This window comes from Elaeis guineensis, chromosome 8 (assembly GCF_000442705.2).
Source record: "Elaeis guineensis isolate ETL-2024a chromosome 8, EG11, whole genome shotgun sequence".
Lineage (NCBI taxonomy): Eukaryota > Viridiplantae > Streptophyta > Magnoliopsida > Arecales > Arecaceae > Elaeis > Elaeis guineensis.
The window spans coordinates 20,849,168-20,866,692 of record NC_026000.2 but is presented as its reverse complement, the minus strand read 5'-3'; the positions used below and the strand labels follow the sequence as shown (position 1 = coordinate 20,866,692).

Here is a 17,525-nt window from a genome sequence, read left to right as displayed (position 1 = left end):
ATTGTGGTGAGGGCCTAATTATTATTCGGATCAGATCTGACGGGCCACACCAAACCCAACAGTGGATAATATGCCACATTATCCCTTGTATTTCATCAATTTGTGTTATCTACCATACTCCGGGATTTGCTATTTAGTTGGTCCATGCAGTAATTTCTCGTGATGAGAGATCACGAAGGTCACCATGCCTCAACTCGGAGTAGATATAGATTCTAAAAAAAATATCCGAGGTGAGTTCGGATCATATACGGATAATGATATGCTCTATTCTGAACCCAACTCAATATAACCTTAATATATATTTTATTTTCAAAATTATATTAATTTTATAATATTAATAGGTATTCGACTCGATGCAAACCAATCCAACTCCTCATATATCTCATTTTCAAAATTATAATAATTTATAATGTTAATATCTCCATTTGATCTAATGTGATTCGATCCACATCCCTATTTGATCTGTTCCGACCTAATATGCATCTCCACTTGATCTGATCTGACCTGATTTGAGATAGGCATATAGCAGATATGAGTATGATATTTTTAATTATGAAAAAAATATGGATATCGACTCCGATCCATATCCAACCCATTACCATTCCTACGAAATTTTTTTTTCTCTTTTATATAAAAAGACCCCCCCACAAAGGCCGGAGCTTCCCCGCACCATCCCACTCAAAGCCATCACTGCCTCCTTTGTCTCCAATCCCCTCGATGGCAGTCTCCAAGAATTTAGAAACCCTAGCTCTAGATGCATAATTGCCGAAGGCCTCAAAGCTTCACCAGCAGCCAACCTCCTTCGTTGCGATGCCAGCAGTGCAGGACTCATCTTCAAGAACGAGCTCTTTAATCACCAAAAACACAAGTGTAGCGTCCAAAGGCAACTCTGAAGCAGGAGAGCTCGGCAATGCTATCCAACTTTTTGTGGACTCATCTTGTTCTTTGTGAATCCTTTGCGCGGATGCCAGTACCATACCCCTCACATTCCAGTTTGATATAGGCTTCAGACCACACCTCAACAGATCGAAGAGATGATTCCTTGATTCGGGTCCGAAGAGAACCAAGCAGAAGAAGAAACGAAACCTTTTTCATCATAAAAACGAACAGTAGGCCGCGAGCAGCTAAATTTCTTTTCAAAGCAAAGCAGGCGATTGCACAGGATTACAAGAAGGACAGGAAACAAGGGGCGTTTGATATAAGGTAATCTATTCAAAATCAAAGATGATGTAAATGAAGATAATAAAATCATCGTATTTGGTTATACCATGATGATCCTATATGGTGGTGATTTTAAAATATCCCACTCCCACTCCTCAAATTACCATACAATGCCGTGATAAGAAATCCGTTCTTGAAGATGGGTATCCAACATCGTTCCATCATGATGATTTTATATTAACATACATTAACCAAAGGAGAAAATATTTTATTTTTTGCCGTGATATTTTTTCGTGCATGCATCCAATATTATTTACGCGTTGGGTGGATAGCTTCATGAAGAAAAAGAAGGAATTTTTTTTTTTTTTTTATCATGATGATTAGAAAGAAAAAAAATTTATTATATATTTTTTTAAAATTTTTTCTGTTCTAATCCTCAATCCAACTCAAAATTTTATTGAGAGGGTGATTCAAAACGATGATTTCATTTTCTCAATCCAATCACGATCATCCAAAATTTTCCTCCGTATATGTTAGAAATATTAAAAATATTTTTGATATTATATGATCAGTGATCTTAAATTTTCATTGCATACCAAACAAGTTATTTGTACATATCCGAAGATATTTAATCATTACACTCTAGTCAACAAAATATAGTGATTTTTGATCACTTTAAAATTTGGATCATCAGTGACAACAAAAATGAAGGATCAAAACCATAGGCTCCGTATAACCTGTCAACATCCGTCAATTCCGAAGCATTATCACGGATAAGGTACATTGGCGTGTTTTTCCTCTGAAGGAAAGCATTATAGAGCATGGATGTGCATTACGTAAATAAATGCCCTGCTTTCTATCATACAAAACATGAAATCAATTTTTCTGTACAGCAAAGAATAAATTAAGGCAATAGGTTGCCATAAACTAAGAGTTGCAAGTAAACTCTAAAGGTTACATGTCCAAGGCAGTAAACTCTGAAGGTTTTCTTTTTTGGTCGATGGAAGAAGTTAGGGTGCTGTAAGGCCTGCATGCTCACGCTGCCATGCAGTAGCGAGAGAGAGAGAGAGAGAGAGCGAGCTAAAAGCATCTGGCATCTTTGATGATAAAATATATTCATTATGGCAACACAATTGGAAGAAAAACTGATAGGAATTTAAAAAAATGATGTGACTATATTCATAAAAAATATAAAACAAAAAAAATATTGGAGAAAAATACCGTAAAAGCATCTTCCATCTTTGCTAATAAAATATATTCATGCTATTGTTACAATTGGAAGAAAAACTGGCACAGAATTAAAAAAATAATGTTACTTTATTCATAAAAGAATAAAAAAATACTACATTGGAGAAAAATACCACGATACATAAATTGACACGATGCAATTTAATAAATGCTTACAAAGTTAATTGATGCCAAAATGGCAATCACAATTCGGTCAGTAGTGTAAGGTTAACAGATGTCCGTTATGTACTGTGGCCGCCGCAAATGTTGGAGGATAAATATATGGGTGGACGCTCCAATTCAATGGACCGCAAAATTGAATCAAGCAACCATACAACATATGGTGGAAGAATTCATTCAAGATTCTTGAGAAGCATTTGATCCTCCTACATGATGATGTTGCTGCAGAATCTTCTCATTGCTCATTATTCTTTAATTTTTGCGTGTGTGAAGGGGGAGGGGGTTGCAGGGTTAGTTGAAGATGGTATTCTTTTATCAGAATTCCAAAGAACTGCTCTTGAACTTTCAATGCAGCATTGATCAACATTTCAAAAATACAAAGATACTCTGATAGCAACTTTGTCTTGTGGACTTGGAAGTACCACCAGGATGAGGTAACCAAGTTCTTTAGATAACAAAAACCTGTAATTTAGACATGCATCGTCGTCACTAGGAGTCAAGAACAACAACAAAAATAGAGAGTACCATACTTCATTGGAATCTAAATTCTGTGTAAAGCTTTATAAAATAGCGTTTTGATGTTCAATAATACTAGTAACTTCCAATTCAAACTAGATTAGTAGTCAATATATGGTATACTTAATTCGCAAGAAACAGTTCAAAACATGCAAGCATTGCCCATTGACCAGTTGCCCTATAACTGTACAGGTGACACAAGACACTGATAGATGATGTGAATACTATTTGGTGAAAATTCAGTATCTGACTGCTTCAATAATTAAAAAGTCATGACATCAAATTTTGATATGCCAATGAAAAAAAGAACTTCAGCCTGAAATGTTTCACTAGAAAGGGCATTAAAAAAAGTCATGTTGTCATCTCTTCATATTTGAGGGCTTGGCTTCAAATATCACTGAAAGTTTTCTAACATATAAATAAAATAAAATAAAATAAAAAACAACTATGGTTGGCCTGACTGAACTTGTTTGGAATACATGAGAAGTCTACTTTTTTGATATATGTATACAAGCTGAAAATCCTGAGGGGAGGCAAAAAAAAAAAAAGGAGCAGACTAGGATACGAAGACTTCAAAAATACTGGAAATCACCTTCTTAAATGGAGTCTGGCATCCCTTAGAAAAAGAAAAGTGACTGGAGGATTGACAGCCTCTTATAGATTTCTTAATTTACTCAATCTTAAGCTACTCAGAAAATCCTAATGTAGGAGAAATCATAAGGATATGGAGACCGGACATCATCCTATCAGAATTTTTAGTCTCCAAAGGAGTTGCCACCCTATCAGGCAAGTCAGCTAACCAGTTAATAAAAGAACCCTTGGCCTCTCTGTGCCAGTCTGACCAAATAGGCGCAGTTCGGTAATTGAGATTTGAGACCTGGTAAAATTGAAAGAAGGCTTCTAGTTCCATGTTCAGATAACCAAAACAAGGCACGATTTATGAACACTGAAAAAATCTATTACATGAGACAAAGGATTGACTTATTATCCTCCAAATATGGGTCAGAACATCAAATAATTATTTGAACTTGCATCTAAGAGCTAAGAAAAAAAAGGAACAGGAAAGAAAATCCAGAATACCATAAAATGAAACAGTTAAATATAAGCAAAACAGATCTACTTCTTGCTAATATTGGCAAGCAAAAAAGAGGTAAGAAAGCATGTAAAGAAGAAGAAAAGCTGAATGCACTATTGGAGTCAAGAAATGCAAAACCAAAAGAGAAATGGACATGTACGTGCTCTTACTCCCATGTATAACTTGAATTCTCATACTTTTTCCAGATTATCTACATCCCAACAATGTAGTTTGCATACCCTGATCTTCAGATGGTCAAACAAGCTCTGTATTCTATGTCTTTCTTCAAGAGTCATATTAAATTTGCTCGACCCCTGCATTATATATACAAAAAAAATATTAATCAGCACCGATCCATTATTCTAACTTAAAATAACCAAGACACTTACCTAGGCAGCACTATAATCTACAGAACCAGCTTGTTTGAAGGCAACTAAACATCAGCACATGAAATTTAATTTACAATTAGTTTGTTTCCATGGCAGTGCCTATACAGGACAACTAAAAACCATGTTAGAAAACATGGTTTCGGTATTGCCTCTTTTTTTTTTTTGGTTTTTTTTTCTCGTGTGTGTGTGTGTTCTTTTTTTTTTTTTTTTGTAGGTGGGGGGGGGGGGGGGGGGGGAGGGGATGGCTGGCATCATGTAGTATAGGTTTTGGTGATTTCATCTCAAGCCAAAAATGAAAAATACAAACATAAAAGTACACATAAAGATGAACAGGATACAATGGTTACTATCACATCAAGTGCCAGGGATCAGCATGCAAGTTTGTACAGCATAAGACTTAAGCTCAGATCTTGCAAATTCAGGCTTAAACCTTGACAATCCACTACCTGAGGACTTGATCTACTCATGGATACCTTCCCCACTGAAAGCTTAAAAAGATTTAAAAAATAAAAACCCCAAATCTTAGACAAGAAAAATTTGAACTTTTGGAACCAAAATGCTTACAATCTTAAAATATATATATATATATATATATAAATACAATTTTAGACTTAAGGCTCCTCCACAAATCATCCATGAATAAGAATCGCTAAATATAAATCACAAAAGGTAAAAGAAAAATGACCCAATATTGACACCATATTCTTGTATATACTTTTGAAAAAAAATGACTTCCGGTGGATCCTGCATACCAAAAAACTAATGAGCAAAGCATCCACGTTCAACTTTAATTCATTTCAGCCAAAACTACACAGAACCGCCAAACCAGACTCAAACCAACCGATCTCAACCAAAATAGAGTTTCACATATTTTTTTGAGCCACATAAGAATTATATGAAATAAAAATAATCAGTGCTCAAGGCATTCATGCTTGTACTGTAAGTGCTTACCAGTAACCTGCATATGTTCTGCAAAATATGTTTGATGGTTGCTTCACTTGAAGACAGATTTCTGTGGAGTCTCCCATCATTATACATGAAGATTAGGATAAAAATAACTGCATGTGCTTTTCTTAAAGGCTCAGATGCAAATTTAACATCAGAACAAGAAGAAAGTAGCATGTTGTCTTCTATTATCAACGAATCAAGGAACTTCAATATGTAATATAAGAGCTTGTCACTTCTGTAAAACAGGAAGATGCAAGGCTGGAAATAGTATTGATATATGCTGATTCCATCAGAGTGAACGACCACATCAATGTTTTCTGGTATGTACTGTGTCAAAGAAAGAAACCACCACATAGACAACAAAAATAATTTTCAGTCACAATTAGCACAAAATAAGATTTATTGTCATAAAAACTTGAATCAAACAATAAATCATCACAAAGGTACCAGTAACTTCAATAATAAGACATGTTTGAAACACATCTTAAATAACATAACAGAGTGATGAATAAGTAAACCAAAGAAAATTATTCACTCTAGACATACAAAACTTTACAAGGCCCAAGTCACTAATCAGATGTCCTAGCATATAGGATAGCGAATTAATCCATCTAACGGAGCCCAGATCCCTGCCACACATACTTTGTGGGATTTATATTTATGGTAGTTATTGCTGGCACTGAAGCTGGAGTTAGTATTATTAGGTGTTAGACACCAGCGCAAAGAATGCTATGTTGTTTAATGACAAGCTAAAATAGTGTGTTACTAACACATAGAAGCTTGAGGTGTCTAAATGTCTTCATACAACATCTACAGTTTATGGAATTGGCTAGAGTGAGAAAGAAATACCAAATAAATGGCAATGCTTAGCAATCAACAGCAATGACATAATATATGGTAAAGCCATCAAATATGAAGCACAATAACAGTTAAAATTTGGTTTTCCCAAAATAAAATACCAATATTTGATACCCAAATTTGAGAATTCTCAAGAAACGTAAGATAGCATACAGACTTAAACCCTACCAGGGAAAAAAAGGAAAGTTTCATTCAGCCTTAAGTACTTCAGAACCCAAAATACCTAACAGCTTCCAATTTTTTCTGTGTTTACAACATCTATATGTTTAATCCCATCAACATGCTACATAAAAACCCAAAACACTATCCACAAGGACGGCTCCTCCAGAGGTTCAAAATTCAATTCCGACTTTGGTGTCACAACTCACAAGGGCAAACTAAGTTCTGATTTCCACAGTTCCAATGGATTTTGCTCCAATTATCGTAGTTTCCACCTTAAAATAATCTAAATTCTAAACTATAAAAAAAAATCAAAAAACACATAAAGAAGACAAAAAAGGAAATGAATCAAGACAATACACTAGTGAGACATGAAAAGTTGTGTGTTATAATTATGTGATTCCTTTAGTGCAAATTGATACCATGATAAATTATTAAAAAAACAGTTCTAAATCAGGCAAGCCTCATATTCTTCTAAAGTAGTATATCATTCATTAAACTGCTTGACGGCAATTCAACACATGAATAGTTTATAATCTATAGAAGTATGAGTCCACAAGGGATGAACTGTAAAATACATCTATAAAGCAATTTTTTTTAAAAAAAAAAGCAGTTCATTAAGTATAATCTTAAAAAAATTAAAGATAGAACCATACATGAAAAGATCATAATCAACAAGACAAGTTCTACCAGAGAGTGTCTATAGCATACAGAGAGAAATTTTTGAGGTTTTGGGACTCAACCCCCTACAGAAGACTGTGGACTTTAAATCTCACTTCAAAGCTTAGATCTTGGGAATCATTGGACAAAACTAAGCTTCTCCGAAAACCTTCATCTCCCATTTCCCCTCTCTCACGAACCCAAAACAATATCTTAAATCCTCCAAAAAAATTTAATCTTTATCATGAATTTTTCAGAAACAAACACTTAATGCTTCCAATCACAACAGAACTTGCAGAATCCACGTTTAGTATTAATAAATGCTCCCTACAATTAAAGTAAATCAAGAAATAACTGGAAAGATTGCATGATCTGCAGTCAAAAGAACTTGGATACATTCAGTGGCTCCTCGTTTTATCATGTTGCTGCAAGGGAAAGGTTGCAGGTTCAAATCTAGAAGATCACATGCAGGATTTTTTTTTTTTTTTTTTTTAAAGATGGGGAGTGGAGGAGGTGGGGGCATAACTTTCCCATATACACATAAGCAGTGCCCCATGGTCCAGTTTTAGTTGAAACCTTGAAGCCAATATAGTTATGGATTTAACTAAAAACCAAAACATGTCACTTGAGTTTTACAGTCTTGGCTGAAAACCAAAATCCCAGTTTCCACTTAATGCTCTACTCATGAGTTTCAGATGGGTCACTGATTTTCTTTAAAAATCATTGATTAGATCTGTATCACCTATGCAAATAAATAAATAAATAAACAAATAATAAAGCCACCACAGAGTATCATACAAAATCAGGAACCCAGAACTCGATAATCTCTGTACAAGGCAATGTTATTGAAGGACTTGCATGAAAAAGTGACAGCACAAGGTGAGATAATACATACAGAAGCAGCATCAACCATATAGCTAGAGAGGCAGTTGCCTAGGCTGCTAATGTTCTCCTCTGAAAGTTTCGTGGGCCTGGTATCAAGTGCATTGATCATTCTGAGCAGCCCATGAATGTTATCTAGAGGTGGCTTTTGTGACTGCGACAAAGAGCAAAATACAGTAAGATCCACATTGTTCAGCTAGGAGCAGAAATCTTCACCACAAGTCCACAACACCAATCATTAGCAAAACAACCATTCAGGGATCGCAGAAACATCAAAGTACTAAAAAACACAGCACTTAAAAAGCATCAAACTCAATAGCTTCTCCAAGCAAAAAGAAAATAAGTTAGGGAAGGTTGAAAACATACTATCTCATTAAATATGTTCTGGCACAGCACGTTTAGAATCAAGGAATTGTCACCCATCTGAGAAAGGCATGTGAAAATAGCACCAGTGAGAGACTTGAAAGTTTTCCGATTCGAGACCATTCCTTCATTCTCCATGCAAATCTCCTCTGAAATAAAAATTGCAGTCTTAAGATAAAAATCAGCATCCATGAAAAGAAACTAATTTGCTGCTTTTTTGACTTCAAAAACTATTCAAGAAATTAGCCTTCAAAAACTAGATGAAGAACAAGATTAAAAAAGAAAAAAGGAAATTTGCTATATCAAGTGGAGAATGACATTCATGTGACAGCAAATACCAAGATGAGAGATTCATGATTGCAAGCCAATGCACCTAAGACAACAACAAACCTGATAAATCTTTTTATAGATACTGACACCAGATTCATTATAAGTAACACTTAATATCTACGGCTACATTAAGTTCATCACCTTAGGGTAAATATAGATGCTAGATAAATGGAATCATCACTAGCAAATCAACATAACTCAACCAAGTCTTAATCCCAAACTAGTTGGGGTCAACCACATGAATCATTTCCTCCACTCTGTTTAGGGCCACACATCTTGAAAGATGTAGCAATATCAAGTCCTTACTACTTTATCCCATATGATTCTCACTCTACCTTTAACCCTCTTCCATCTACATGTATCAAATCACTCTATACTAGAGTATCCCTCGACCTATATTGTACATGTCCAAACCATCTAAATTGTCCTTCTCTCAATTTATTTATGCTACCTCTGCTTTTACAAAAGACTTAATTTCTTATTCTACCTTGTTCTTCTATTGCTACACATTCATCTCAACATTCTCATTTCAAGCAACTCATCTTATATGCATGTTATTCTCTAACTGCACAACATTTTGTACCATAAAGCATTGCTGGTTGTATAGCTGTTATATAAAATTTTGCCTTCAACTTAGCAAGTATCCTACAATCGCATAATATCCTGTTTGCACTTCTTCATTTTATGCACCCTGGGTAATCCTATGGATAACATCATCTTCAATCTCCCCTTCCTTGTTGATAATCGATCCTAAATACCAAAAATAATCACTCTTACGAATTTCATGCCTCAGTTTTCACTTTACCTTCATCTATGTTTCTAATTTTACTAAAACTACATTCGGTATATTCCGTCTTGGTTCTACTTAACTTAAAACCTTTTGATTCTAATGCACTTCTCCATAATTCCAACTTGCGATTAACTCCAATCTTAGTTTCATCCCCTAAAACTATATATTATCCGCAAATAACATGTGCTAAGACATAACTTGGTTAGTTTTTACACAAGCACTATGATAGCAAAATACAGGTTAGTGTCCTATAAAACTCCATTTCTTATAGGATGTAAGAAATATTGGTTAAGGACAAGGATTTACATATCAAGGTATCAACCTATGCTGGTTACCAACCAGTATGGTAAGTGCCTTGGTACTATTTAGCCAAAAAATTAAAATAAATAGAAAAGGTATTCAGCACTAAAGGGGTACCAAGCCCTTGTGTACCCGTACAAGGATGCATGCACAACTTTTCAAATCTTGGTTTAAAAAAAATTCCAACAAAAATGCATACAATTTTGTTTACAATATAATTTGATCTCGACAATTGTGAATGTACTGCAGAGCTTTATGAATAACGTATGACTGGAACACGTCTCCATCAGTTTTATATATCATATCATACTGCATCAATGTGATGCTAGGATTCTAGTGTGCCTAGTCTCACTTTATAGAAGATATGGAGTTGAAAAGGCTATATATCAAGCATAAAGATCTCCCCATCTTATCAGGTATTACACAAGTCAAACAAGAGGCTGTAAAACCATGCAGGGTAGCTTCCTTCATGGCCAAATCGCCAAGAAGGATAGAGGAAGAAATACAAACTTGGGCACATAGCCAGCAAGGAATTGGCAGGGAATAGGGATTTCCAATAGACAACTAACAGCAGTTTCTTGACTGACAAATATCAAGGTTAAGCTTCATTTCATTTCTTTTTTTTTCTCTCTTTTACCACTTGCAACTTTCAATTTCCTCTTCTTCCTCATATCCCCTTCCTGTACCTGCTAATTTACAGTTTTGCCTCCTATCCTTTTATTCTTCCTCCTATTAGCTCCACTTTTGCCCCTCCATGTAGCTGCTTCTGTTAGTTCTTCCTAAACATGCATGCTACCACGAAACCTATATCCCATGTTCAATGTATGAGAGCCCATGACCAATAAACCTCACAATTACAATGTGGTCTGATTCCATGGTATATAAGCCACATTTGATGGTGTCTCATGGTAGTTTCCCCGCTTCATGTAGTTTACTTTGGAACTATATAACAACTATTATGTGCATAACATTTTCCTGATAGACTAGAGATGAGATTTCCACTACAACTCAAGAGGATACAAATCATCAACTTCAGAATGGTAATGGAGATCAAAATCAATCCTTCCTAGGAAGGTTAGATTAAATAGTTGGTCAAGCATAAACATCATACTAAGTTCAAAATTCCTGATCAATGGGGTCCTTGACCCTCTCTTCTCAGTTAGAATTCCCCTGGTAGCAAATTTTGAATCAAAACTAGACCCAAGCACAACCTGGCTAAGCTTCATTCTGCTACTTTCAAGAATCATTTCCTTTTGGAACTCTTCTTTCCACCTGATGTAAATAATTCAGTGTAGAATTACATCACTCAAGAAAATGCTTCAGTTTCCAAGCTTATACCATGGAAGCAATTCCTCAAAAAGAAAACTGTTATAACTGAGCATCATAGGCATGTTGAGTGGGAACCCTTTGTCTTCTCTTATTTTTTGGCTCTATTTCTATTAATGTTTATCCATGTTCTAACTTAAATAACTTTTCTAATATTTTTTTTTCTGTTACAATCTGCCAAGGTGGCCACCTTCCACCTGCAACTGATAGCTTCTTAGCTTCTATAGTGCATTCAATTTGGTTTCAAAATCTAATATTGTAAGTTATGCTGCATCAAAATATCTCCAAATGCATTGGAGAAAGAAGGAAATTAATTTGAAATACAATCCTTCAACAACTTCCACAGCAAAAGAGTTCACTATGTCAAGCTTCCACTAACACCAAAAGAAGATGATAACCCATGTCAAAATGAAATCATAAAGGGAAAAGGACAAGAACTAAGTCATTGAAAATGTCCTAATAAAGCCATATTTCACTTAACAAGATAAATATGAGGCATTAGTAACATTGTTTTATTACTCCACTAATGCATAGTTTGCTCTTATTTACATTAGCATGAGATGTATATGTGGTATAAACCACCTAAGAGCCATAAGGGCATAGTAGGGAACTCGGTCGATTACATAAAGCTATGAATGAGGTTAGGAGACCCAATCATATAGCTGCTGATTGTGGGTGATGTCTATAAGATAGTGACAAGCCTTCTTAATACAAAAGTAGATATTCCATATTGACACTTTTGTATTATATTGATTGACTGAACGGGGGCATGTTTTCTTGAGACCATACCATTTGGATAAGTTATTCTCATCTTGTAATAGTATTTGCATGTTCCCTAACTTGAGTGATGCATGTGAACTTGCGAAAGTCATGATCTCTAATAGCTAAGCACAACCAACACCAATAATTGTGTCGGCCAGTGACTAGCACGATATGATACCGGTCCATATAGTACCAAAGCATGGTGGACTGGAACTGTGAGCAGGGACAGGGAGGACTGAATAGGGAGGAGGAGAGGGAGGGAGAGGGAAAAGGGGGAGAGGAAGAAGGGAGAAAGACGGAGGGACAGACTTCAGACTAACATGAGAGAGAGAGAGAGAGAGAGAGAGACCAGACAACATTGTCGTCATCGTCATCGGTGCGACAAAGGGAGAGAGTCTCTGGACCAGAAATGTTGAGAAATTATATCCTACATTGTGTGCGCCATTAGCCGTGCACACCACCAATCACAGTCGCTCGTTCTTATGGGCTCCATTCATCAAGTGCACATCTCAATGCACAGCTATAGGAACAAGCGGTTGTGATTAGTGGTGTGCACAATTATGTGGTGCACATAATGTAAGATATAATTTCTCCAAAAAATCTCAAATTCACCTGAAAGAGAGAGACCGAACATCATCATCGTGAGAGATTCCAGACTCACCGAAGGCTTCAAAAAGGGTGTAGAGAGAGAGAGAGAGAGAGAGAGCTCACATGGCATTGTTGGACGTCTTAATCATTGTCGATGGGGATCTAGGGTTTCGAACAGGAGTTAGGAGAGCCAGAGAGGGCTTCGAGCCTTCATTTCTGAGAGCAAGGTATATCTCATTTTGAGCTAGCTGAACCATACTAGCAACAGATCGGACCGATTTGGTTCATCCCAAATCAACTGGTTTTGGATGGTCTGGCTTACCTTGCTACAAATACAGTTTATGCCCAATGGCTCATTAGGGTGCACATGGCCTATGTCAAGGGGTGCATTAGAAGTCAAAGAATCCACCATCTAATATGGAAGCATTATCGAGTTGAGCAAAAGGATTGACAAGGCAAAGATCAATCGATACTGTACCATATCGGTACCAAACTGGTACACAGTCTCATACTATACTAACACAATACATCTCGTCATCTCAATACCATACCGCGTACCGACACTGTAATAGGATGCTATCAGTACAAGGTCCGATATTAAGATGCGAACCTTGAGGCAAAGTAAGCCAACCAGTATTTTTTTGCAAAAGTTCCAATAAAGTTTAATTTATATATAAGATAATTATAAAGTATATTAATTTATAAAAAAAAATCTAAGAAATTTTCCAACATCTAAACATACTACAAAAACCAATGGATGTGTTCGGTTAACACTTCAACAATGTTAATACATTATATTAAGAACTAATAAAACTTAATGGATTAAGATTCGCTATGTGGGTACTGGGGCCCATACCAATCGGCCGGTAGCACGGTTTGGTATGCCCCCATGCCGAGCCCGAACCGACATAGCAGAGAGCAAGGGAGGGGGAAGTGGAGAAAGAAAAAAAAGAGAGGGGGAAGGGAGAGAGGGAGAAAGGAAAAGAGTGAAGAGGAAGGGACAGAGGGAGGGAAGAAGAGAGAGAAGGCGGAGAGGCTAATGGTGGCCACTAGAGGGCTGCAGAGGCCCATGGGTGACTAAAGGAGCAGAGAAAAGGAAGAACCAAGAGAGGAAAAGAGAGATAGAGAGAGGGGGAGGGAGGGAGAGGAAGAGAGCTGGAGAGGGCAAAGATGCCCTCGATGGCTGTTGGAGGGCTGCTGAGGCCTTCGGATGGCCAGATTTTCCTTGACCTCCACTTGATTGAAACTAGGGTGACTTGTCCCCTATTCCGATCAGGATTTTAATTATTTTCCTAATTCACAGTGACATCCACAACATTGGGATTTTATTTTTTTTCCTAATTCACAATGAAGTTAGCAACAGTGTTGTAAGTTTCATTGTAAATTGATAAAACAAATGAAAATCCTAATCGAAACAAAGGTAACTCGCCCCTATCGATCCAACGAAGGTCAAGAAGGAAAATCCGACCATTCGAGGTCCTCTGTGGCCCTCTAGCAGCCAGCACTGGCCTCCCCATCCTCTCCCATTCTTTTCCTCCCTATCCCTCCCTCTCTCTATCTCTTTAGTTTTCTCTCTCCAAAGGAGGCAAAGCTCCAAAGGCTTCAATGGGCCTTCCCGACAGTTCACTCTCCTTCCCTCCTCTCTATCTTTTTCCTCTCTTTTCTTCTCCCTCCCCCAGTCTTCACCGATGTTTCGTTTCGAACACTGGAACCATCTTGATCAACCGCTATTACAATTCAGCACGCCCCGAGCTAGATAGATCGAGATGATTTGGCAAACCTTATAGTGGATATTATGAAGGGAAAATGTGAATGGTTGAACTATCAAGCAAACAGACTAGTATCTCAGGGAATTTGCTATAATAACAATTTCCAAGTCATTGATAACTTCAGTGCAGGGGGTCATATGAGATATGATAGGTCCTACATTTGGAGGTTGGTTACCTTTATATATGATATTCTTTTGACTAGAAACCTATATCCTCATATTGATAGCATTACACCATAGCATGATTCAGTTCTGGAATGTTTGCAAAAATAGGACCACAAAGTGCACAAATTGGCACATGGAAGGTTACAGGGCATTAGAGCTTGTGTACTATGAGTGTAGGGCATAAATTACTTGTAGAAGATGTCGAGGGTGCTATCAAGCCCATTACCAGGCTTGCTCATAAGATAACTAAATGGGAACACCTGTTTAATGGGCACGCTTTTGTTCTCCTAATTAGATTAGGATATATGGGCCCAATTACATGGGATGCTGGCCTCTTTTGTAAATCCAATTAGAAGAAAGGGGATGGGCCCCTTCAAGTGAGAGCTCCCTCCTCGGTAGAGTGGGAGCAGGATGGGTGGACACCAAAGGACCTCTTATGTAAAGAAAAAGGGATGCCCCCCTTCTCTCTCTCTCTCTCTTTCTCTCTCTCCCCTCTTCCTCTGCATCTAACCTGAACTAGGATTTTAAAAAACACTGGAGGCCTCTTCCAAAGTGAAAAGCAGATCCAAGAAACAACCTAGCACAAGGAGTGGAGACCATGGGTTAACATTCTGCGGGGTTCAATTGGGCGTTAGCGCAGATCTCTTATATTAAGCGCATCTGATAAGTTACACCTAAATCATATTTGTTTGGTTCCATGAAAATTTTGCATGCACAATTCAATCAGTGAGAATGTATTAATGAGTTTTCTGCTCTTATTCCTATTTGTATCATGTTTTTACAGGTAACTTTGATAACATAAGAATAAAAGGAGGAAATGAAAAATGAAACAAAAGAGCCAAACTACTACAGTTTGAAATTGGCCAATGGCAACAACAGAGGGCATCACTAGAAGATATTAACTAATTATTTACTTAAATTTTACTGATTGCAATAAAAGGTTATCTTTAACATGAAAATAAAAGTTGCCTACTGTTATAAACTGGTCAATTACCTAGATTCAGCCGAATGTTCCAGCATTTAGATCATAACAGACATATAAGAACAAAAGGTCAAGGTACAAAAGATTCATTCAGTATGTAGACTAACAAAAATACTAAACAATGAAACAGAAAACTAGGTAATAGCAAAATGTGATCAAGAGATTACCAGGAAAAACTTTAAAGCGTGCAACTAAAGCGACCAAGAAACCAATTTGGTCTGAAATTTGAACATGACCAGCTTTATAAGACAAGTGCAAAACCTCTATAATTCTTAGTAATATAAGTGGCTCCAAATCATCACCTGCATTAAGATGTGGTGAAAAAATGACTAAAAGTAGAACATGCAAGAAAAATCAAGAATTCTCCTGGGATGCATTGGATTTAGAAGAGAAAAAAGTTTTTTTTTTTTTTTTTTTTTTTTGGGGGGGGGGGGGGGAGGAGAGATGGGGATTGGGGGATTGACATTGAATGCTAAATTAAGCATGAATTTCTCTAGATTTATCAACTCTGACAAACTCTGGACCAGAATATTCTAAATATGAGATGGAACACCCCAGGTATCTTCATAACAAGAAAAATAGAACAAGGAGAAATAAGAATATGACTGATATAATAGGAATAAGAGAAAACTTAAACATCAAGAAGAAAAGACAAGCTCGTATGCTAGATGATTAAAATAAACTTTTCTTCAACATATATAATTTTAACTGGCCAGATTTCCAAAATATAGTATATTTAAAATCAGTAATTAAAGAGAATATTTCTTCTTTTTTTTTTCAGGCGGATGACAGATACTGAAAAGAGGATCGAAGCCTCTTCTACAACAAGACAACAGAAGACATTAGATGGAACACCCCAGGTACCTTCAATTAGATTCATTTTCCACGACTTAGGATGTTTTTCCTTATCAAATAAGCACTTTTGAAATTGAAGAATCTATCACCCTTCTGATACAAATACATAGGTGTGTCCATAGGAGTTTGACGCCAGTACCTTGGCCAAGTAATTGTATCCAAGCAACACAAACATGCCCAACTTATAAAAACCTCTTGTTTCAATTATTCATATCTAGTTGGTGATACTAGCCATGGAAACAGAATTAAATTGGTAAGTTTTCAACAAGGGTTTTGGTTTCTAGTAAGGCATTGATACTATAAAAAATCATTGTTTACTGTCTGTTGTTTTTCTCTTGTATGTGTCACACAATGAAAATCCAACAAGATCTTACCTATATTTTTTTGTTCCTAGTGCTTTCATGCATTAAAGAAACATTTGACGCACTTACCCATAACAAAAAGGAACCACTTGATGCACTACACCATGTCAGGCCAGTCATGTGCTAGCACTTATACATGATATAGGGCCAAAAAAAAAAAAAGGGTGTCCATCAGGAATTGCCACAGACAGATATGGATTGAAGCACAACAATGCTGTGTACCACCTGCAGCATGTTTATGTATGACTAGTGTTGTACATATCATATAACACGGATTGGCACGACACAGTGCTTGAATCCATGGACATGATGCAACCCCTCCCCACCTCAGGGAAAAAAAAAAGGGCCCCCTTAAGTAATTCTCCCTTAATCTTCTAAACTTAAAAAACCAGACTATAAGCATGGGATCTATTATTGCATCTTAAAGATGTTGAAGCTTCTAGCCCTCTGGAGAGTGAACATACATACATATATATATGCATGTGCGCGCACACGCACACCACACACACATATATTTGTGTGTGTGTGTGTGTGTGGATACACACACACATATATAAATACACACACATGTATATGTGTGTGTGTGTACACACACACACACATATATAAATACACGCACATGTATATATGTGTATCTATGCGTGTACACACACACACAGATATATATATATATATATGTATATGTATATGTATGTATGCATGTATGTGTTGTAATGCTATGGTCATCGTTTCGATTCCAATAGCTGATTTTTTTTCTCTATCGATTTTTCTATGATTGATACTCTCTCCTTTTTTCAAAATGTTAGATCACCGATCTATTATATCATGGTAACAGCTAATGTGTGAAACTCTCCGCTATACACACACACACGTACATAT

At 36.5% G+C, this 17,525-nt stretch overlaps 1 protein-coding gene across 3 annotated transcripts in view; it reads right to left on the bottom strand.

Annotated features, from left to right (window-relative positions):
- Positions 1-2,830: 2,830 nt before the first annotated feature.
- LOC105049896 (uncharacterized) overlaps positions 2,831-17,525 on the bottom strand; it is a 28,741-nt gene continuing 14,046 nt past the window's right edge. For 2 of the 3 annotated variants that reach the window (XM_010929681.2, XM_019852048.2), the window contains exons 16-21: positions 15,597-15,731; positions 8,422-8,567; positions 8,069-8,209; positions 5,500-5,823; positions 4,330-4,473; positions 2,836-3,030 (exon numbers count right to left, since the gene is read on the bottom strand). In XM_010929681.2, coding sequence (XP_010927983.1) covers positions 4,351-4,473; positions 5,500-5,823; positions 8,069-8,209; positions 8,422-8,567; positions 15,597-15,731 — 869 coding nt within the window. In that variant the 3' untranslated portion in view covers positions 2,836-3,030; positions 4,330-4,350. Of the gene's footprint in view, positions 3,031-4,319; positions 4,474-5,499; positions 5,824-8,068; positions 8,210-8,421; positions 8,568-15,596; positions 15,732-17,525 lie in introns of all 3 variants that reach the window. The other variant, XM_019852047.2, reaches the window with a different exon arrangement.